Source organism: Nerophis lumbriciformis, linkage group LG35 (genome assembly GCF_033978685.3).
Source record: "Nerophis lumbriciformis linkage group LG35, RoL_Nlum_v2.1, whole genome shotgun sequence".
NCBI lineage: Eukaryota > Metazoa > Chordata > Actinopteri > Syngnathiformes > Syngnathidae > Nerophis > Nerophis lumbriciformis.
The window spans coordinates 16,142,089-16,166,688 of NC_084582.2; the positions used below are offsets into that span (position 1 = coordinate 16,142,089).

The following is a 24,600-nucleotide window of genomic DNA, read 5'->3' on the forward strand; positions in this document are numbered from 1 at the left end:
GCGACTTATATAGGTTTTTTTCTTTTTTTATTATGCATTTTCGGCAGGTGCGACTTATACTCCGGTGCGACTTATACTCCAAAAAATAGGGTAATTACGCTACAATTATGATAAATTAATTAATTACTTGCTTACATGATTAAAGTAAAAATAAAAAAAAGTATGTGCATTGGAACTGCTCTAACATCCATCCATCCATTTTCTACCGCTTATTCCCTTCGGGGTCGCGGGGGGCGCTGGAGCCTATCTCAGCTACAATCGGGCGGAAGGCGGGGTACACCCTGGACAAGTCGCCACCTCATCGTGCTCTGACAAGTAGAGTTTATAATTTATTATTGATTCTCGGGGGCGGCCACCGCTGCTGCTCACTGCTCCCCTCACCTCCCTTGGGGTGAGGGTGATGGGTCAAATGCAGAGGATAATCTCACCACACTTAGAGTGTGTGTGTGTGTGTGTGACAATCACTGGTACTTTAACTTTTTAACTTTATCCAAAAGGTTACTTAAGTAAATGTAACACGTTACTACCCACAAACTTTTAAAACCAGCGCTCAATAAACATGCTGTTTAAATAAAGCAATTAAGAATAGCTATCTTTTCAAAGGCCTGCAGGTTTGTGGGTTTTTTTATGTTAGATTGTGCAGCTGTGTTTTTTTGTTGTTGTATTATTAGAGTTGATCTCAAATGTTGTGTTTTTATCTTTCTAACTGCTGAACAAAACAGCTGTGAGTGCATTTTGAACTTGATGACAGTTGGCAGCAGTTGTTTTCCAAACCATAAAACACCTGCTTGGTCTGGGACAACGTTGAATATTCTCCAGCTCAACAGGCGCCCTCTAGGTCTGCCAGATGTCAGATATTCCCCCTCATTGACCCGAATTGCAGCACAGTTGCATCTTCTGAAATCTGTTTTTTGTCACTATATTGCAAAATAATCATATCTTTTTTTTTTTTTTTTTTTTGCACTTAGTTGTCCTCTGCGGAAAAAAATTCATAGCTCTTGAACAAAATACCAGCTGTGTTAAAAAGTCTTGCAAACCACACCCCCTTACTCGCAGGAAACTCAGTGGGCTGAAAAGCCTCTGCAGCAGACAGACAAGTGAAACAAAGGCAGAGACACATAAAGAAGGTATTAATGTGCGGAAATAGTCACATAGCGACAACAAACGGCTTTATGGCCGAGTTTGAAACAGAGAAGCGGTGATAGGATGACTGATGGTTCTGCTTCCTTCCCTTCTGAGGCTGAAGACAAAGGTGAGATCTTGTAATTAACTATTCATCATAACTTATAATGATTTCTGCTGCTGAAGAAAAAATGTAAGGTTTGGCGGGTGCTTGGAATGTGGAGCCATGCCTCATACTGCATGTGCTGTGAGGAATGAGAGTTATGTGGTGTGTGTGTGTGTGTGTGTGTGTGTGTGTGTGTGTGTGTGTGTGTGTGTGTGTGTGTGTGTGTGTGTGTGTGTGTGTGTGTGTGTGTGTGTGTGCGCGCGTGTGGTTCTGTCGGTACAGTACACGTGCAAGAACAAGGGTATGGTGTGCCCACTTCCTCCTACCAACAATGAGAAAAATATTTTTCTTGTCCCAGCTGGTTTAGAAGAGTCATTTTTAAGACTGTTGTCGAATTACCTGACGCGTTCTGTATACATATGGTGAGTGCAGTCGCACTCGAAATTATTCAAACTTCATCGCTGTAAACAGTTTGCAATGAATCATCAAAACCGAAACCAAATAAATGCAGTGGTACCTCAACTTGAGAGTGCCCCGACTTAAAGGGGAACATTATCACCAGACCTATGTAAGCGTCAATATATACCTTGATGTTGCAGAAAAAAGACCATATATTTTTTTAACCGATTTCCGAACTCTAAATGGGTGAATTTTGGCGAATTAAACGCCTTTCTAATATTCGCTCTCGGAGCGATGACGCCACCGGGGAGCAATCCGCCATTTTCTCAAACACCGAGTCAAATCAGCTCTGTTATTTTCTGTTTTTTCGACTGTTTTCCGTACCTTGGAGACATCATGCCTCGTCGGTGTGTTGTCGGAGGGTGTAACAACACGAACAGGGACGGATTCAAGTTGCACCAGTGGCCCAAAGATGCGAAAGTGGCAAGAAATTGGACGTTTGTTCCGCACACTTTACCGACGAAAGCTATGCTACGACAGAGATGGCAAGAATGTGTGGATATCCTGCGACACTCAAAGCAGATGCATTTCCAACGATAAAGTCAAAGAAATCTGCCGCCAAACCCCCATTGAATCTGCCGGAGTGTGTGAGCAATTCAGGGACAAAGGACCTTGGTAGCACGGCAAGAAATGGCGGCAGTTTGTTCCCGCAGAGAGCGAGCTAAACCCCCTATGGACCCTAGCTTCCCTGGCCTGCTGACATCAACTCCAAAACTGGACAGATCAACTTTCAGGAAAAGAGCGCGGATGAGGGTATGTCTACAGAATATATTGATTGATGAAAATTGGGCTGTCTGCACTCTCAAAGTGCATGTTGTTGCCAAATGTATTTCATATGCTGTAAACCTAGTTCATAGTTGTTAGTTTCCTTTAATGCCAAACAAACACATACCAATCGTTGGTTAGAAGGCGATCGCCGAATTCGTCCTCGTTTTCTCCCGTGTCGCTGGCTGTCGTGTCGTTTTCGTCGGTTTCGCTTACATACGGTTCAAACCGATATGGCTCAATAGCTTCAGTTTCTTCTTCAATTTCGTTTTCGCTACCTGCCTCCACACTACAACCATCCGTTTCAATAAATTCGTAATCTGTTGAATCGCTTAAGCCGCTGAAATCCGAGTCTGAATCCAAGCTAATGTCGCTGTAGCTTGCTGTTCTTTCCGCCATGTTTGTTTGTGTTGGCTTCACTATGTGACGTCACAGGAAAATGGACGGGTGTTTATAACGATGGTTAAAATCAGGCACTTTGAAGCTTTTTTTAGGGATATTGCGTGATGGGTAAAATTTTGAAAAAAACTTCGAAAAATATAATTAGCCACTGGGAACTGATTTTTAATGGTTTTAACCATTCTGAAATTGTGATAATGTTCCCCTTTAAGAGAGTTTTGAGATAAGAGCTGTGACTTGGCTAAAAGTTGAATTACAAACATCCCCACCGCTAGTTGGCGTAGCAAATGTCACAATGAACTTCGTACATTCTACCCAAAACATATAGTCTATTATTACTATAGCTGGAGATCGATATAACTTTTTTTTCCAACCATGGGAAGGGAGAAACTGAGTGAAGGAGAGAGTTGAGCGGAAAATTCGGATGTTATGCATTGAATTAAATAAATAAATAATCCAAAAGCGTGTGGCTTGCTTACTTGACAAAGCAATTTGAGCATATTGCCGCTCGTCTGCACCACACTGAAGCAGGATGAGTCAATAACACCAGCCAAGAATGTTGAAATGATATATAAATGGCGGACATTTATCTATGAAAATATTAAAGAGCTGCTGATAGTGTGTTTGACAGAGAAGCAGCTTGAAGGAGGTTGTCATGTCTGTGTGATCATGTTTTGTTTTAGTCATGTTCGGTTTTGTTTTTGGACTTTTTGTGCACTTTTGTTTTGTTTTGTCACCACCTATCAAGACTTGGACCGTGGCGTGGTTTGTTCTCCCGTGGTGCAAATGAACATTTGGACCAGACATGGCGTGAAGGTGAAGACATATTTAATTTTACTATAACAAAAAGAACAAACTAAAGGCGCGCACAAGGCCGAAGTACAAACTTGACAAATGAAACCAATACTTGCACGTGGGCAAAAAACTAAGGACATGAACAAAAGTCACTAACTGTGGCATGAATAAAAAAAAAACTTACTTGGACAGGGCATGAAGTATACGCAGAGGTAAACAGAGTAGCAGAGGTAAACAGAGTTTACCTCTACGTACTTCATGCCCTGTCCAAGTAAGTTTTTTTTTATTCATGCCACAGTTAGCGACTTGTCCTGTCCTTAGTTTTTTGCCCACGTGCAAGTATTGGTTTCATTTGTCAAGTTTGTACTTCCGCCTTGTGCGCACCTTTAGTTTGTTCTTTTTGTTATAGTAAAATTAAATATGTCTTCACCTTCACGCCATGTTTGGTCCAAATGTTCACGGGAGAACAAACCACGCCACAGTCCAAGTCTTGACAGATGGTGACAAAACAAAACAAAAGTGCACAAAAAGTCCAAAAACAAAACCGAACATGACTAAAACAAAACATGATCACACAGACATGACAGACGTACAGTAAAAATATATTCTCCAAGGTAAACATTGTCCAATAATGATATATTACTTCATAAAACTACTGTAGTTGTTAGTACTACATTCTAGTATATTGTTTTTAAACATTATTTATCATCTCAAAGTTAGTTTTTCTTTTTAAAAGGCATATTTTATGTGCTATTTTGGAAGAGGGGGGCCAAGCAAAATGTATTGTAATTTATTTCAATGGGCGACGTTGATTTGAGATATAAATGTTTTGACTTAAGAGCACTCTAACAGAACTAGTTAAGCTCGTAAATTGAGGTACAGTACTACTGTATCGCAACACAAATATTACAAACTGTCAGAAAATGGGTTGAATTTATTATATTTAATTTATATTTAAGTATCGGGTGTGTATTAGATAGAAAAATATGCATTTTCCATGCAGGACTGAAAGTTAAATCCGCTTCAAAATAATGTGTCCATCATGTCCCACCACACACCTTGATGGAGGTAGTGGAAGAAACCATCGGTGGTCTGCCTCATAACAAGCATACCCAAATGTTTTAGGGAGTTCATTATTTAAGTGATTATGATGTTGTGGATTCACAGTATGACACAAAAGCAGGCATGTTCATAACTATATATTTACAAGGAACAGCATTGTGGATATGAATATGTTCTTTAGAGTAGTCTATTGCACAGCCTGTGCAGCTGCATGGATGTATTATTATTCACAACAAGGCCATTAAACAAAGTTCCTTCTGATGCAGAGGTTGTAGATCAGTTTATTATCATATGAAATAAAATTGCAATCAGTGGAAATGGGTCTTGTATCGTGAGGGCAAGGAAAAACCCCTAAACCCCTTTGAAAGTATGACAAAATATGAAACATAGGAGGGGGAATAGAGCATTTCTATTGTGGCTTGTTTGACCTGTTTGTGGTGAGGCAGGAGTCACCATGCTGTATCACCGTGGGGGCTTTCACACATTTGCAGGTGCTCAAAAATAGTAACTTTCCATACGTGTTTCCATGAGAATAAGAGCAGCAGGAAAAAAATTAACATATTTCATATTTTTTATGCTTACCCACAAGCCTATCTGTTCCATTAATACAATATTTGCACTGCAAGTGTTTTGCCACTTGCCAAGATTTAACATTTTATTTGAAAACTTGAGTTTTAAGGAGCACATTCAGTATGTTGTAAAAGAACTGAAACTTTTACTGGGATTTTATCATAGAAACAAGTCTTGCTTTTCTTTTACTGTGAAACGTTGCACCTCATCTCCTGTTATTACTTTACCAAAGCATTGTTCAACCCATCCTTCTGTACTGTTCCACATGTTTTTTCACCATGCTTTCTGTAACCAACCGGACCAAACTCACACGCATTACAAACATAGCAGCTAAAATCATCGGCCTACCCACACCCAACATTTCAGACTTAAACCACAGGTCCATCACCCGACTGGCAAAAACAATAGTCCAGGATATCACTCACCCACTACACCAATACAGCATCCCACTACCATCAGGGCGCAGGTACAGAACTATCAAATTCCGGAGGGCCCGCCTAAGGAAAAGCCTTATCCCTGCAGCTATAGCCGCCCTTAACAGCAGGCCCGTCCGACCTGTCTGACAAGCCTGTAAATGTGTGTTGGTCATGTATGATGTCTTTTTGTTATTTTTTTTGTGATGTGTAATGTCTATTGTTTAAATGTACGGCAGTGACAATTAATTTCCCCAAGGGGACCAATAAATCTAAATCTAAATCTAAATCTAAATCTAAATCTAAACAGAAATTGGTGGAAACAACCTTTTTACCTGTTATTGACTATGGAGATGTGTTGTACATGAATGCTACTGATGGTTGTCTCCACAAGCTGGATAGTGTGTACCACGGGGCACTGAGATCCATCACCAACTGTGCTCCCCTTACTCACCATTGTGTGTTATACTCAATGGTTAACTGGACATCTTTATGTGCTCGACGCCTCAATCATTGGTATGTGTTCATCTACAAAACCATTCTGGGTATCACTCCATCTTATCCGTCTTGTCTTTTAACAAAGAAACAAGGGAGTCACAATCTTCGTTCAATGAATGTTCTGCAATTTGTCGTCCCCAAAGTAAGAACTGAACTGGGCAAGAAAGCATTTAGGTTTTCAGCACCGAAGGCTTGGAATAACCTACAATCGAATTTAAAACTTCAAACCCTTGTTACTTTGAATGAGTTTAAAGCTTCTGTGAAAGGATTGCAGTCTACCTTGTCTGTATGCACATGTGTCATGTGAGCAAGTTTTAATGTTGTAAATTTGATGTTTTATTATGTGTTCCTTACTGTTTTTAATGTAAACTTGCTGCTGCCCTCTTGGCCAGGTCTCCCTTGGAAAAGAGATCTTTAATCTTAATGGGATTTTACTTGGTTAAATAAAGGCTAAATAATAAATATTTCTAGAAATGTCCCTAGTTTTAAGAGCTGTTTACTTATTTTTAGTCATTGACTTTGCATCAAAATCTTAATTTTAGCATGCATATTTTATTTTGTCTATTCTAGATTTAAAATCTTAAAATCAAAGTATTTTCTATACAAATAAGTTATTTTGTTTTTTTTTCCAACTTAGAAAATCTTATTCAAAGATTCTGCAACATTCCGAGGATACTTGAATATCTTGAAATATCCATTTCTCTGTTCTCAATTGTTGATGACTGATGATAACAACCAAACCTCCCCCCCCCCCGCCCCCCCTTCCACACCCCGAATTGTAAATAATGTAAATAATTCAGTGTATACACCCTGATGATTATCTTGTGTGATGACTGTATTATGATGATAGTATATATCTGATAGTATATATCTGTATCATGAATCAATTAAGTGGACCCGACTTAAACAAGTTGAAAAACGTATTCGGGTGTTACCATTTCGTGGTCAATTGTACGGAATATGTACTTCACTGTGCAACCTACTAATAAAAGTCTCAATCAATCAATCAATCAACTTAATGCAAGAATTGCAAGTTGAATAATGCTTGTTTTCAGAATAAAATACTTATTTCTATCTTGAAAGTCCAGGTAATTGCTAGCTATACAAATCTTAATTTAATAAAGTCCTATCAAGTAGAAGTAGGTAGCTGAATGGACAGATAATTGCACTAGTTTTTAGATGTATTTTTCCTGAAATCGAGTCGTTTTATTTTATAATTTGTCAGCTCTTTTTTGGAGTGTAATTCCATCCATCCATTTTCTACCGCTTGTCCCTTTCAGGGTCGCGGGGGGTGCTGGAGCCTAGTTTAATGATGATATTTACAATGAATAACCATGTTCCCCAAACTGGGTAATTGTGACATCTTAAAACCATCACTATGTAAACCTTATAAAATAACACTAAAACAAATGTAACTTGTCATGACTTAGAGCAGGGGTGTCAAACTCGTTTTCATCAAGGGCCACATTGCAGTTATGGCTGCTTGTAACAGTGAATGTATGAACATGAATGTGTGAATAATTGCCTCATATTACTACACAATTGCCTCATGTATGCATTTGATTATTTGATCACGCAGATTTTTACGTCCATCCATCCATCCATCCATTTTCTACCGCTTATTCCCGTTGTGGTCGCGGGGGGCGCTGGAGCCTATCTCAGCTACAATCGGGCGGAAGGCGGGGTACACCCTGGACAAGTCGCCACCTTTTACAAACAAATTTTACAAAAAAAAAAAATCTATTCACATCCGAATTGCTATTCGTGTTTATTTCCATTACAAAATAATAATTTTAATTTAATTTCAGTGTGGCCCGCAGCTCAAGTTTTGTTGGCCCACAGCAGCTTCTCGAAATAAAATCAAACAAAAAAAGCAACACCAAAAAATAAAATTTAAAGAGTATGTGAATATTACAACAACTCACAATTCGATTCAGTTCCCATTCTTGGGGTAACGATTCCATCTGTTTTTTTTTAAAGTTTTTCCTTGCCCAAATGTGGGTTTAGATAACGGGATGTCATTGTGACTTTGTGAAGCCCTTTAAGGCACTTGTGATTTAGGGCGATAAACATAACATTTAATAGACTGATTCACTTCAGAATCTATTCTTGATCCAACACGATTCTGGATTCAAACTGATCCTCACAATATAACAATTGGTATAGAAATAATAATAAAACCTTTTTAGAACCTGCTATAGGTTACAAAAGCTTCTCTTTGCTGCTGTATGACCTATATGCGTGGAAGGGTGGAGATGGCCTAATTATTATTCTATATTTTTTATAATTTAAAAAAAAATTATGAATCGATTTAGAATAGGTTAGGTTAGGTTACCGTAGGTTACTTTGTTGGAAAAAGTAAGAAGCACACCTAGTAAACATTTTAGAAAAAAGAGCAAATAGGCGTAATGTAATGAGAAGAAGATGACATTTCAATGACTCTTTGTCCTATACACACATACTATACGTAAAATTTATGTTTGTACCATTTGTTTAGCATTTTCTTTTTTTTATTACAAAATGAAAAAATATATCAAAATGGTCCCGGAATGCTTTAACATTTCAGTATGCGGCCTTAAAATGAAAATAAAAGTGAATGCTTTTCACTTTGATGAGAATATTTAGTGTGAGCACGTTTGTTATCAAAATATTTACACACTAATTACACTTTAATCTTTAATGTCATCAATTTCTATTTGTTTATGGTAACAACATTTAATTATGTAGATTATAAATAATGCATAGACCTGTTTTGGATTTTAGCTAAACAAGCATGCTTCATGTTTCTTGACCAAAACTGAAAAGTTCTAAGGAAATATTCCTATATTTGCACTCAAAAAGCGGGTTTTGATGCAAAGTCTTGCTCTTAAGAAATTCTGGCCAATCAGCAACCGTTTGTTACAAAAGAGGTTTGTTAGAACAGTGGTTCTCAACCTTTTTTCAGTGATGTACCCACTGTGAACATTTTTTTTAATTCAAGTACCCCCTAATCAGAGCAAAGCATTTTTGGTTGAAAAAAAGAGATAAAGAGGTAAAATACAGCACCATGTCATCAGTTTCTGATTTATTAAATTGTATAATAGTGCAAAATATTGCTCATTTGTAGTGGTCTTTCTTGAACTATTTGGAAAAAAAGATATACAAATAACTACAAACTATTTGAAAAATAAACAAGTGATTCAATTATAAATAAAGATTTCTACACACAGAAGTAATCATCAACTTAAAGTGCCCTCTTTGGGGATTGTAATAGAGATCCATCTGGATTCATGAACTTAATTCTAAACATTTCTTTACAAAAATAGAAATCTTTATTTATGGAACATGTCCACAAAAAATCTAGCTGTCAACACTGAATATTGCATTGTTGCATTTCTTTTCACAGTTCTTTTTGACAGACATTTTAGTGAGGGTCAAACCATCATGGCATGGGGGAAACTCTGGGTTTATGGTAATGGGTGGAATAGCCTACTTGATTTGATGTTCAGTTTATGAACTTACATTCATATTTTGTTGAAGTATTATTCAATAAATATATTTATAAAGGATTTTTGAATTGTTGCTATTTTTAGAATATTTAAAAAAAAATCTCACGTACCCCTTGGCATACCTTCAAGTACCCCCAGGGGTACACGTACCCCCATTTGAGAACCACTGTGTTAGAATAATACACAATATTGAAGAACATTCAAACCATTTATTTTTAGAATCAAAAATATCGAAATTCAATGATTTGGTGCATTTGCAAACAGCTAATATAATGCACAAAACAAACTATAACCTGCTACCCAAGAACATACATACATTATTCTCAACAAAAGAGGAGAAATATAACCTTAGGGAAAATTGTTACTTAAAACATTTGTATGCACAAACAACACTTAATACCTTTTGTATATCAATATGTGAAATTGAAATATGGAATGTATTAAGTAAATAAGTCAAACAATGCACGAATATGATCCAGTTTGGGAAACTGTATTATACTTTAAAGTGTTTACAAAGTACAATTCAAAAGTGTTTTTAAAATAGATAATCTTATTCATCTCATTATGTGAATCATAACTTACCTATTAACTCATGAAAACTTTATTTATTTATGCATTTGCTCATTTATTTATTTATCCACTGTTTGTGATACAGATTGAGTACAAACAAATGTGTTAGAAATTGCTATGAAATGTAAGGGGGTCTAAGCTGTGCTTCTTCTAACTCTCTTTGAAACTTGATCATGTGATGTATCATATTGTAACTGTATGCAGGTTCGACATACCATAATCACAGTGGCGGGCCGTGTGTTTCCCACCTAGGCCTTCAGTGATGTCCGACTTCAATGATTACCTCTCAAAATACCATCATTGATGTCCCCACATGACCATTGTTGGAGAAATACTATACAGGAACACATTCACGCACTACTGGGCATTGTACAAAACGGGTTTACAAATCAATAAACCTGCATCAGCAATTAAAACATATCGTATGGGGTACTGTCAAAATTAAAATTGCAAAAAACATATTAAACGTGAAAAAATAAAAAAAATAAAATATATGAACTCACATTTCATCGCTGTGACAGCTGAGCTGGCTTCCGAGGTTGGCCGACATGGTCTCACAAGATGTAGTTTCTCTTTAAATATCCTTCTTGAAAATGGCCTTGCAAATATATGTGTTGTTTTGTCCAGGCCCGGCCCTAATCAATCTGGCGCCCTAGGCAAGATTTTAGGTGGCGCCCCCCCACATCGGCAGTGAAGTGTATATACTCACAAGAACCCGAATAGCTTTGTCTTTCACCTTTTTTTTTACTTACAACTATACCTAATATATAAAGGGGTGGAAAAGTGACTATTACCTGCAGGGCAAACATTAGCTAACCAGAAGGCAATAATGTAAACAAAAAACACCTGCTTAAAAGATCTAATACAAATGTCCCTGAGGAATGTAAGGTGGGAGTACTGTAATTACCTAACGTTACATTATTATTTTCCATAACAATTTAGCCCCCTCCACAATATTAACCCGACATTAAAACAGAACTAGCTATTTATTGATTAGCAATTGCCGAATCATGTAACATTAGCTTAGTGCTAAAAAGCCAGGTTACAATCACATTCTGTAACAGACAAATAATTTCATGTAGGCTAACGTTACCTACCTGCTACCTCTGTCTTTTCTCGTTTCTCCTCTTCTTTTCTCTTTTTTCTTCCCTGGGCACCTGACAGTTTTGGCCGTTTTGACATCTTGTGTTGATTTTTTGATGTGGTGACGTCCAAAAAGAGTCATGGTACGGGAAGGGAGGGGGCGCACCGTGCGGGGGGATGAGGGGGGGCGTAATGTTGTAACAAATAATATTTCTATTAAATAGGCTTTACTTTGCATTTTAATTAACGTGAGATTATTTTTTTGTATTTAGAAATAATAGTAACAACTTTTTTTTTTTTTTTTTTTTCTCCAACATTTGTGGCACTGGCATGGCGCCCCCTGATGGACGGCGCCCTTAGCATTTGCCTATACGGCCTATGCCACGGGCCGGCCCTGGTTTTGTCTAATCATAAAAGATGCAGACGAGGCGTGTTGGCTGACTTCTTAAAGTTTACTCCACAGCGTGCTCGTCAAAAACATCAAGCTGCCAGCATGTCTACATTCAACAACCTAAACGGGCGACCGCATGCGCTTCACTACTGTGGCATGCTGGGTAATGGAGTTCTTATGTTACCCAGCTCATAACATCACAACATATTAGACCTTAGGCCATCTAGAAGGCCTTACTGACAACAGTAAACCCTCTATAACAGTGGTTCTTAACCTGGGTTCGATGGAACCCTAGGGCAGTGTTTTTCACTAGTGTGCCGTGAGATACAGTCTGGTGTGCCATGGGAGATTATGTAATTTCACATATATGGGTTAAAAATATTTTTTGCCAACCACTAATTATAATCTGCAAATTATGTGCCGATGTTGTTTGTAATACTCTTCCATATCAGTAGCTGAGAGCCGGGAATTAATTGCTTTGTAGATGTCAGGAACACGTTGTGTGAGACGACAAGGGTTTGTCATCATATCTAATGCTTAAACCAAAAATAAACAAAAGGTTAGGCAATGTAGTTTAGGGAAGGCTATGCAGAACGAAACTAAAACCTAACTGGCTACAAAGTAAACAAAAACAGAATGCTGGACGACAGCAAAAACTTACTGTGGAGCAAAGACGGCGTCCACAAAGTACATCCGAACATGACATGACAATCAACGATGTCCCCACAAAGAAGGATAAAAACAACTGAAATATTGTTGATCGCTAAAACAAAGTAGATGCGGGAAATATCGCTCAAAGGAAGACATGAAACTGCTACAGGAAAATACCAAAAAAATAGGAGCGTAAGACAAGAACTAAAACACCACACACAGGAAAACAGCAAAAAATGCAAAATAAGTCAGGGTGTGATGTGACAGGTGGTGACAGTACACCTACTTTGAGACAAGAGCTATAGTGATGCTTGGTTGGTTATGCCATACTTGCCAACCTTGAGACCTCCGATTTCGGGAGGTGGGAGGGAGGTGGAGGGCGTGGTCGGGGGTGGGACGGGGGCGTGGTTGAGGGCACGGGCGTGGTTAAGAGGGGGAGGAGTATATTGACAGCTCGAATTCACCAAGTCAAGTATTTCAAACATATACGGTATATATATACATACATATATATATATATATATATATATATATATATATATATATATATATATATATATATATACATACATATATATGTGGATATATATATATATATATATATATATATATATATAAATATATATATATATATATATATATATATATATATATATATATATATATATATATATATATATATATATCTACATCCTGAAAATATGCAAACAAAACTGTGTTTAGATAATTGATACTTCAAACTTGCATAAATAAATCTTAGGGAATATAACATAACTTGGCTTCTGAGAGCTTCAAAATGTGATGAATAAAATGCTAAAGTTGTTGATAAACAAGCAATTATTTTAATAATTAAATATGGTCATTTTAAATGAATTATTATGATCATTTAATTATTAGTTATTTCCAATATGTTTATTTTAATGTATAATTATATGGCTGGATGTAATAAGGAGTCAGAAAAAATGCAAATAAAAATACAATTAATTTTGATGTTTTTAGCAAAATATAGTAAAAATGTATTTTTTTATTTTTTTTTAATTAATAAATATATTTATTTTTAGGTAAGATAAACATAATAATACAATTTATCTCTAGTCTGGATGATTCAGTTCTTGGCACCCTGTGGTCCTCCCGTCATAAAAAAAAAGGCTGTCCTCACTCAGGTCCGCATAAAGCTGGAGGGGGCGTGGCCTCCAGCTCCAGCTGAAAATCGGGAGAGATTCGGGAGAATATTTGTCCCGGGAGGTTTTCGGGAGAGGCGCTGAATTTCGGGAGTTTCCCGGAAAATTCGGGAGGGTTGGCAAGTATGGGTTATGCTTTAAAGTCATATCCAAAAATTGCGACTTTTTACTGTCAACTGAGTTTCGTTTTTTAGTGATTTCTGCTGGTGGTGTGCCTCTGCATTTTTTCAACGCAAAAAATGTGCCTTGGTTCAAAAAAGGTTGAAAAACACTGCCCTAAGGATTCGGTGAGTCAGGCTCTGGGGTTCGGCGGAGGTCAAGACACACCCGACTCATCGTGTAAATAAAAACTTCTCCCTATCAGCGTATTATGGATACGGCAACAGCAGAAGTCACACTGATTTGCAGGTGTGTAATTTGTTGTGAGTTTATGCACTGTGTTGGTTTTGTTCTTTGAACAAGGGGATGTTCATGCACGGGTCATTTTGTGCACCAGTAAAAAAACATGGTAACACTTTAGTATGGGGAACATATTCATCATCAATTAGTTGCCTATTAACATGCAAATTAGTAACATATTGGCTCTTAACTAGTCATTATTAAGTACTTATTAACAGTGTTGGGTTAGTTACTGAAAACCAGTAACTAGTTACAGTTACTAGTTACTTTATTTCAAAAGTAACTCAGTTACTAACTCAGTTACTTAAACCAAAAAGTAATGCGTTACTGTGAAAAGTAACTATTTAGTTACTTATATATATTTTTAAAAAATTTTAAGGCCCCATTTAATGCCCTTTTAGCCTTCATTTTAGTACTGTTATTGCACTGGAGAATAATACAATCTGTTGATCAACTTGACATGCATTTGCATCACTGAACTCTGCTAAGCAATGTGCTCTACATACAACACACAAAGACAAAGATATGTTTTAAAGGGCCAATTTGTTTCAGACCAGAACAAATTGAAAAAACTATTTTAAATAGCTGCAACTTAACATACATAAGTAACAAACAGCATAATAACAACATAGCTGTAAAACAAGAAAGGCACACACTACATACATAAAGCCTAACCAGGCGTTTTCTCAAGGAATTCTGAAATAAAATCATGTCTGAAGCCCAGAACACTCTACACATTTCCCCACTTAGTTTAGAGAAAAGGAAATATTAGCCTGGCCCACTAGTATCCCTCTTTAGGTTTGTGAACTTTATGGTCTAAACATTTAGAGTGATGTGATAATCAAACACTCTAAAAGTTTAAAATGAAAGAGTATATAAGAGAATTGACATAGTGTGTGTACCTTCAGTGTGCAGTGCCTCATTAAAATCCAGCCGCTGTTGGAGGTGGAGGTGAAGTGTGTGTCTCTTTACTAGCTTCGTCGAAGCATGTTGTTTTTGTCGCTGTTTCAGCATATTTGAAACTTACATTCAGCTAAAATGTTCTTTTCTTTGTGGTCGATAAAAGAAACGTACTGAAAATATCGGGGTTCGCCATGACGTCTTGATAGTAGACACAGACACGCCCCCTCCCACACACACACACTCACACACACACACACATAACACGTACACACAGACAGCGCGCGGCGCGCCTCTTTTTTGTCGCCTCTTCAGCAGCGCTGCAACACTCAGATCTTCTCAGTTTCTAGCCGATACTACATAAAAAATAACGCAAAATAACGCAGTAACGCATCATGTAGTAACGGTAACGGAGTTACTGAATATAAAAAATAACGCGTTAGATTACTAGTTACCGCCGATAGTAACTAACTAACTAACTAACTAACTAAAGAAGGGTTCGGTGAATGTGTATATGAAACTAATGGGATTCGGTACCTCCAACAAGGTTAAGAACCACTGCTCTATAACCTAAAAACAACAGAGCTGGAAGGAGCATAATATGACATGAAGAGAATATGAATACTTTTAGATATTTAGGGAAAGTAAATAATTACTTTTATCTTTAATTATGATCATGATTTCTGGTTATGTTAGGCCAGCAGAGAAGGCCTTACTGGTCCTGACGGCACATCAATGCGTAAACACAATCATAACTTGTAGGCCTTGCTGTGGTTTCACTGATGCTTTCGTGCCGAGCGGTTTGTCACTGGCTTATTCTTGGCTGATTTGCATGCATTATGTGGAAGAGTGCAGCTTTGCATATATTTTGCAACTGCCACCGCATATGCTGTCATTACATATGCTTATGACCACACGCACCATTTGCTGAGATCATGTACGTTTTCTTTTGCATCACTACAGGTTGTCTTCAGAGCAAAGCATCATTTAGAGTTGTTATAGGTAAGTCACACGGAAAAGTTGAGTTTCGGATCCAGCAAACCTAAGGAGAAATCTTTCAAACAATATTTTCTCTCCTCTATCAAGGAACCCTTTCCTCGTCACTGAAATACGATATATATATATATATATATATATCGTGCTGGGATGCTGCTGAGGCTAAAAGCCACGAGTCCAAGTACGAGCTCTTCCTCACCATGATGGACAGCTGCCATGGACATGCGGACCGTACACGCCCGCCATCACAGGACTAGGGACACGGTTCCTGATACAAGCTCGGGAGTGCATCGTGTTCGTACATTTCTTTGCTGCGTGTGGTTTACCATGAACGACAGCTGCAATAACACGGGAGAGCTGAGGACGTACCAGCACCACGTGTACGCAGTGGTGTACAGTGTCATCCTTGTACCGGGCCTGCTGGGAAACATCCTGGCACTGTGGGTGTTCAGGGTTTACATCCGGGAAACCAAGAAGGCGGTGGTGTTCATGATGAACCTGGCTGTGGCTGACTTGATGCAGGTACAAATGTTCGAGATTAGGGATGTGCCAATCAGTATGTATCAGATTTTTGTGCAAACTTATGTGATCGCCATTTTCGTTTAAAGCTAAAGTACCACTGATAGTTACGCACATACTAGGTGTGGTGAAATAAACCTCTGCATTTGACCCATCCTCTTGTTGAGGGGAGCAGTGAGCAGCAGCGGTGGCCGCGCTTGGGAATCATTTGATTTACAAACCCCGTTTCCATATGAGTTGGGAAATTGTGTTAGATGTAAATATAAACGGAATACAATGATTTGCAAATCCTTTTCAACCCATATACAGTAGAATGCTCTACAAAGACAAGATATTTGATGTTCAAACTCATAAACTTTATTTATTTTTTTGCAAATGATAATTAACTTAGAATTTCATGGCTGCAACACGTGCCAAAGTAGGTGGGAAAGGGCATGTTCACCACTGTGTTACATGGCCTTTCCTTTTAACAACACTCAGTAAACGTTTGGGAACTGAGGAGGCACATTTTTTAAGCTTCTCAGGTGGAATTCTTCCCCATTCTTGCTTGATGTACAGCTTAAGTTGTTCAACAGTCCGGGGGTCTCCGTTGTGGTATTTTAGGCTTCATAATACACCACACATTTTCAATGGGAGACAGGTCTGGACTACAGGCAGGACAGTCTAGTACCCGCACTCTTTTACTATGAAACCATGTTGATGTAACACGTGACTTGGCATTGTCTTGCTGAAATAAGCAGGGGCGTCCATGGTATCGTTGCTTGGATGGCAACATATGTTGCTCCAAAACCTGTATGTACCTTTCAGCATTAATGGCGCCTTCACAGATGTGTAAGTTACCCATGTCTTGGGCACTAATACACCCCTATACCATCACAGGCTTTTCAACTTTGCGCCTGTAACACTCCGGATGGTTCTTTTCCTCTTTGGTCCGGAAGACACGACGTCCACAGTTTCCAAAAACAATTTGAAATGTGGACTCGTCAGACCACAGAAGACTTATCCACTTTGTATCAGTCCATCTTAGATGAGCTCAGGCCCAGCGAAGCCGACGGCGTTTCTGGGTGTTGTTGATAAACGGTTTTCGCCTTGCATAGGAGAGTTTTAACTTGCACTTACAGATGTAGCGACCAACTGTAGTTACTGACAGTGGGTTGCTGAAGTGTTCCTGAGCCCATGTGGTGATATCCTTTACACACTGATGTCGCTTGTTGTTGCAGTACAGCCTGAGGGATCAAAGGTCACGGGCTTAGCTGCTTACGTGCAGTGATTTCTCCAGATTCTCTGAACCCTTTGATGATTTACGGACCGTAGATGGTGAAATCCCTAAATTCCTTGCAATAGCTGGTTGAGAATAGTTTTTCTTAAACTGTTCAACAATTTGCTCACGCATTTGTTGACAAAGTGGTGACCCTCGCCCCATCCTTGTTTGTGAATGACTGAGCATTTCATGGAATCTACTTTTATACCCAATCATGGCACCCACCTGTTCCCAATGTGCCTGTTCATCTGTGGGATGATCCAAATAAGTGTTTGATGAGCATTCCTCAACTTTATCAGTATTTATTGCCACCTTTCCCAACTTCTTTGTCACGTGTTGCTGGCATTGAATTCTAAAGTTAAAGATTATTTGCAAAAAAAAAAAATGTTTATCAGTTTGAACATCAAATATGTTGTCTTTGTAGCATATTCAACTGAATATGGGTTGAAAATGATTAGCAAATCATTGTATTCCGTTTATATTTACATCAAACACAATTTCCCAACTCATATGGAAACGGGGTTTGTAATTAATGCCTTTTCAGTGTCTTTTTTAATGCTCAGTGGCCTTGTGGTTAGAGCGTCTGCCCTGAGATCGGTAGGTCGTAAGTTCAAGACTATAAGAATGGGACCCATTGCCTCCCTGCTTGACACTCAGCATCAAGGGTTGGAATTGGGGGTTAAATCACCAAAATGATTCCCGGGCGCGGCCACTGCTCCTGCTCACTGCTCCCTTCATCTCCCAGGGGGTGATCAAGGGTGATGGGTCAAATGCAGAGGATAATTTCACCACACCTAGTGTTTGTGCGACAATAATTGGTACCGTATTTTTCGGGCTATAAGTCGCAGTTTTTTTCTTAGTTTGGTGCGACTTATATATGTTTTTTTCCTTCTTTATTATGCATTTTCGGCAGGTGCGACTTATACTCCGGTGCGACTTATACTCTGAAAAATACGGTACTTTAACTTTTAACTTTAATGTTTTTTTAGTCCCCCAGCTGACAAGCACCTTTGTTAATCCTAATCACCTCCATTATGGCAAATAAACTGATTTTCTTAGTATCTTAAGTATCATTATAATCTAACATCATCACTGGAAAACGAGGCTAAACATGTTGCACACCGGGTGCAAGCCAGGAGCAGGGATGCTAATAACTAAGCTAACTACTAATCTAGCTATGAACAACACCAAAAAATAAGTGTCTAGTAAAGCTTAAGCAGTGTTGATGGAACCACGTTACAGCAGGAAAAAAAGCAGCTTACAGGAGGAAGGGGATTCATATGGCCCCATTTTGCCTGACACATGAAACGTGACGAATTAGGGAAGCACTATCCACTTTAGCCTCCAGACGGCAGTAGAGTGTTGAACATCTTAAAATGTGCTTTGTAGCAATTCCAGCTTTGACAACAGGGTCAGTTGCAGTGTGGCACTTTCCATAATTTTCAGCAGACTGCATTACAAAATGATTAATCCCTCACCCTCCTCTCATGCGAGGCGCACACTGAAATGGGGCCCGATTAATCCCTTCTCTACTGTATAACAGGAAATAACAGGAGTCGAGAGAGGATAATATAACAACCACTGGTGAGTCAGTATTGTTAAACGACATGTAAGAGGAGGGCGGATTGGTGGTGTGAATACCAAGGATAGTGATCGATACTAGAGTGATTAGGTCAATATTTTTATTTTCTCAAAATAATTTTTGGTGCGTTTTTTTTAACTTTACAAACTCTGATAATAATTCCCTGGACTCAGTAGAACTTTGAAGGATTTGAATTAGTAGATAGTAGTTTTCACTTCTGTTAAGTTATTTACCGTATTTTTCGCTCCGGAGTATAAGTCGCACCGGCCGAATATGCTTAATAAAGAAGGAAAAAAACATATATAAGTCGCATTTTGGGGGGAAATTTATTTGATAAAACCCAACACCAAGAATAGACATTTGAAAGGCAATTTAAAATAAATAAAGAATAGTGAACAACAGGCTGAATAAGTGTACGTTATATGAGGCATAAATAACCAACTGAGAACGTGCCTGGTATGTTAACGTAACATATTATGGTAAGAGTCATTCAAATAACTATAACATATAGAACATGCTATACGTTTACCAAACAATCTGTCACTCCTAATCGCTAAATCCCATGAAATCTTATACGTCTAGTCTCTTACGTGAATGAGCTAAATAATATTATTTGATATTTTACGATAATGTGTTAATCATTTCACATATAAGTCGCTCCTGAGTATAAGTCGCACCCCCGACCAAACTATGAAAAAAACTGCGACTTATTGTCCGAAAAATACGGTACTTTATTTTGCTCAACTTATTGTATCCAATAGAAGAAAATCAGGGACTAGTTGAAATATTGTGTTCATATTGTTAAACTGTCAATAGCGCTCAACAAATGTACAGTTCATACATGTGACCAGTATTGGTATCGGCTGATCTCACTGATCGATCGGTATTGGAATCGGTAGCAAAAAAACCCTAAAGTTAAGTCATGTGATCGGTATCGTCCAATCCCATTAATGGATGATCAGTATTCAAATCGTCAGCTGATCGTAACATCCCTATCCTTAATGAATGATTGCTTGAAGAATTATGCGGGTCTGACAACTCCTAACACTCCCTTCAGGTCCTTTCTCTGCCTCTGAGGATCTACTACTACCTGAACAACAGCTGGCCCTTTGGTCGCCCCCTCTGCATGATCTGCTTCTATCTGAAGTACGTCAACATGTACGCCTCCATCTTCTTCCTGGTGTGTGTGAGCTTGCGTCGCTGCGAGCTCATCATGCGGCCGCTGAGGTACAACACATCCAGGAGAAAGGTGGACGTGGCCCTATGCACCCTGGGCTGGCTCTCGGTCTGCCTGGGCTGCCTGGCCTTCCCCTTGCTGAGACAAGCAGACACTAACTCTGATGTATTTCCACCGGAGGTGGGCGCCCCCATGCTTGGGCCTGACAAGGTGTGTTTTTCGGAGCTGCCCATGCAGATGGTCGGTGCATCAGCGTCCTGGGCAATCTTGCTCATAGCGGAGCTCTTAGGCTTCATCATCCCCTTCACTCTGGTGTTGGCCTGCACCTGCCTGACCGCCGGGAGCCTTCGTCGGGCCGAAGCTGGAGCCGTTCCCGACAGAGGGGAGAAGCGCAGGGCGTTGAGGATGGTGCTGAGCTGTGCCGCCGTCTTCTTGGTGTGCTTCGCGCCTTACCACATCACCATGCCACTGGATTTCTTGGCCAAGGCCAATGTGTTGAGCAGCTGTGCCCTCAGGGACCTGATTCTCAGATGTCACCCTGTCACACTCAGCTTGGCCAGCCTCAACTGCTGCCTGGACCCCATCATGTATTATTTCACCACCAATGAATTCTGGAAGCGACTGAGCAAGCCGGACATATTGGTTCCGGAGAGTTTGACTACCAGCAGGCATGACTCTTGACGGACTGGAGGACTTCATGAGTGACTAGTAAGCCTAGTGAGATTGCCATGAGTGGAGGACTTCATGAGTGTGTCAAGCCATTAAACCCTGTGATATCAAAGCACTCCATGGAGCAGGAGTGCAGAAGAATCCATCAGTTCATGGCAGAACCTTTGGAATAACACAGCAAACGCAAAGAAGGTATATGTCATTTGTCCATTCTCTTATAGAGATACCTTGTCTGACTCACAAATGTTGGATTTTGATTCAAAACAAAGCTTAAAATCCTAATGTTCATGCATTTTGACATGAGCTTGCACACAGTTTTGGATGCCTCTGTCCGCGGGGTTTTGCAGTCAGGCTCTGTTGTGACGTCACTGCGAGGTGGACGTACTTATCTAGACATTAAGTCAAACTCTTAGCCAGACAGGAAGAAGCTCCTCTCCCATTAATTCAGGTTAGGGATGTCCCGATCCGATATTTGGATCGGATCGGCTGCCGATATTTGCCAAAAATTGCGTATCGGCAAGGCATGGGAAAATGCTGATCCAGATCCAGTTTTAAAAAAAACACCGGTCCGTGTTTTCCAACGCACCGATTTAAATAATACATTCCACTTTTCTGCTGCTCCGTAATTTCCGTTCCGCATTTTCCAGCACACCTTCAACACATCCACAGGTCTGTGAATTCTCATGCAGTTGCTTTTAGCTGCTGGCATTACACAACAGGCTCTTCTCACTCTTTCCTGTCTCTCCCTCTCACAGACAGCAAGTGCACCTTCTTACACACGTCACATACTGTCACGTCATACGTCACATACTGTCACGTCATACGTCACATACGTATACGTCCTCCCCGAGCAGAGAGGTAGCAGCATGGCTAACGTTAGCTGTGATGCTAGCGCAGTCGTGCGAGCAACGCTCCCTCTAAGGTGCGCGCCTGTGCAATTGCGCACTGTTTAAGCGTCCTCTGCGCATAGCAAATCTATGCCACGCACAAAATCAAATAAAAAAATAAGCGCATAACAATTTTCGACACACGGACACGACAGAGAAAACAGTTTTCGTCATCATTGTTCAAATATTGTGACGTCTGTCGAGACGCTTATCTCCATTCGGTGCCACACGTCCACACCATCAAAATGCCGAGGCAAAAATTTCCACATCAACACCGTATGAAAAAATTAGTGATTTTTTTAGTTGTGATTTCCTTCTCTGCATGAAAGTTTAAAAGTAGCATATATTAATGCAGTATGAAGAAGAATGTTTTAATGTAGACATGCAATCCTTGAAAGAAAATTTTGAAAATCAAGACTACATTTCCTGCAAATGGGTGCATTTCTACCCTATATTTTAACTTTAGATTTATTCTCATATCAAACTCTTTTGGCTGTCTTTTTGACACTTACATCCGGCGCCCCCCTCCACACCCTGGATTATAAATAATGTAAATAATTCAATGTGATTATCTTGTGTGATGACTGTATTATGATGATAGTATATATCTGATAGTATATATCTGCATCATGAATCAATTTAAGTGGACCCCGACTTAAACAAGTTGAAAAACTTATTTGGGTTTTACCATTTAGTGGTCAATTGTACGGAATATGTACTTCACTGTGCAACCTACTAATAAAAGTCTCAATCAATCAATCAAAACACATATAATCATCATACTGCTGTGATTATATGCATCAAGTGTTCATTCAAGGCTAAGGCAAAATATCGTGATATACATCGTGTATCGCAATATGGCCTTAAAATATCGCAATATTAAAAAAAGGCCATATCGCCCAGCCCTAGTTCAATGATGCCATTTCTGTTTGTCATGTATAATTTTGTCTATTTTGTGTTTATCCTTGAATAAACAGGTCAGTTTCTTGTTACCAACCATTGTGTATTATTCAAACTCCCCTAATTCAGCTGGCTAGTTGTTATCAAGAGTACTAAAACCCTTTTCAACATGATTTTGACAACTAAGTAGGCTAAATAACTTTAAACTTTAATACATGCTCGGATAGGCCAGTATCGGTATCGGATCGGAAATGCAAAAACAATATCGGTATCTGATCGGAAGTGCAAAAACCTGGATCGGGATATCCCTAATTCAGGTTATGAGAAATAACAGAAATTGTATAATTATTTTTTCAAATGATCTTGACCTGCATATAATACGGATGCAGTGACATACTGTAAATACTAAGCAGCTTGATTTATGCAGTGTAAATCCATCGGCAAGTGTACCTAATGTTGTGACCACTGACCGGGTGAAAATATATAATGTTTATGAAGTTTATTTTCGACGGTGTTTGAAACAATATAGCGGTGACGATTTCAAGGTATGCATTTAAAGAGTGTACTTTGGAAAGGGTGGGAAAATGGTTTCATTTGCAAAATTAAACATCTTCCAGACAGACTTCAAAAGTGTTGAACTTTTTTTTTATTGTATTATAATTTATTTTTTTATGTTGTGTTTCTCTTGTGCATTTCTAATTAAAGGTGTTACAGTGGGTGCCCTCTTGTGGGTGGGTTTAAATTGGTGGTGAGGGGGGAAAAAAGGCGGAAAACATTACAATGGAAGTCACAGTGGTATGTCGTAACCTGTGAAATAACTTCCAATAAAAAAAAGTTTATTAAAAAAAAAGAAGATACATTTACACCAAAGAATATCCAATATATTTGATCTTGACCACAAATAATTGTTTTAAATGTAGATTAAAGTCATAGGTCCCATTTGACCAAGCTTAAATCATCTGGAACACAAAATCAAAACCGAAAGGACTACTCGGGTGACATTTAAACATCATGGAGCATAATCTGTTTCTAAAACTGTTAAATTTAATCTTCCTGACATTAGATTCACTTACCATCAGATGAGTGCAGATGCAAAACAACACAGACTATCAAATAAATTAATACACTACTAGGGGTGTAACGGTACACAAAAATTTCGGTTCTGTACGTACGTCGGTTTAGAGGTCACGGTTCGGTTCATTTTCGGTACAGTAAGAAAACAATTTTGGTTATTTATTTACCAAATTTGTAAACAATGGCTTTATCCTTTTAACATTGGGAACACTATAATAATTCTGTCCACGTTAATCAACATGTAACTGCCTCAAATTGTTGCTCAGATTAAATAAAAGGACAAAACTTTTCTTCTACATATAAAAAGTGCAACATTAAACAGTTTCAAGTCGACTCATCATGCCTAATTTATTACAGCATTTGGGAAGTCTGTAGTTAATTTTTATTATGTAAATGTTATATTTTTATCAACATGTCATAGCAGGGACCCTGCCATTCAAAACTAGGCTGCTCCATCACTAATGATTAATGTAACTATAGCTGAAAAAATAGTACAATAGCAATAGGAGAGACTATTCATCCCTGAACACCATGGAGTTCATGTAGGCTTAATGATAATAAATGATAAATGGGTTGTACTTGTATAGCGCTTTTCTACCTTTAAGGTACTCAAAGCGCTTTGACACTACTTCCACATTTACGCATTCACACACACATTCACACACTGATGGAGGGAGCTGCCA

General features: G+C 38.7%; 1 protein-coding gene and 1 long non-coding RNA gene across 2 annotated transcripts in view; both read left to right on the plus strand.

The window, feature by feature from the left end:
• The window catches only part of LOC133575077 (uncharacterized), a 44,936-nt gene extending 23,662 nt beyond the window's left edge, over window positions 1-21,274 (plus strand). Inside the window, exons 5-6 of the mRNA XM_061927533.2 lie at window positions 16,060-16,370; window positions 20,268-21,274. Coding sequence (XP_061783517.2) covers window positions 16,060-16,370; window positions 20,268-21,068 — 1,112 coding nt within the window. The 3' untranslated portion in view covers window positions 21,069-21,274. The remainder of the gene's footprint in view (window positions 1-16,059; window positions 16,371-20,267) is intronic.
• LOC133575327 (uncharacterized) lies at window positions 1,075-16,047 on the plus strand. The gene is made up of 3 exons (XR_009811481.2): window positions 1,075-1,252; window positions 15,816-15,854; window positions 15,939-16,047. It is a non-coding gene; the product is annotated as an uncharacterized lncRNA (long non-coding RNA).
• Window positions 21,275-24,600: the final 3,326 nt, after the last annotated feature.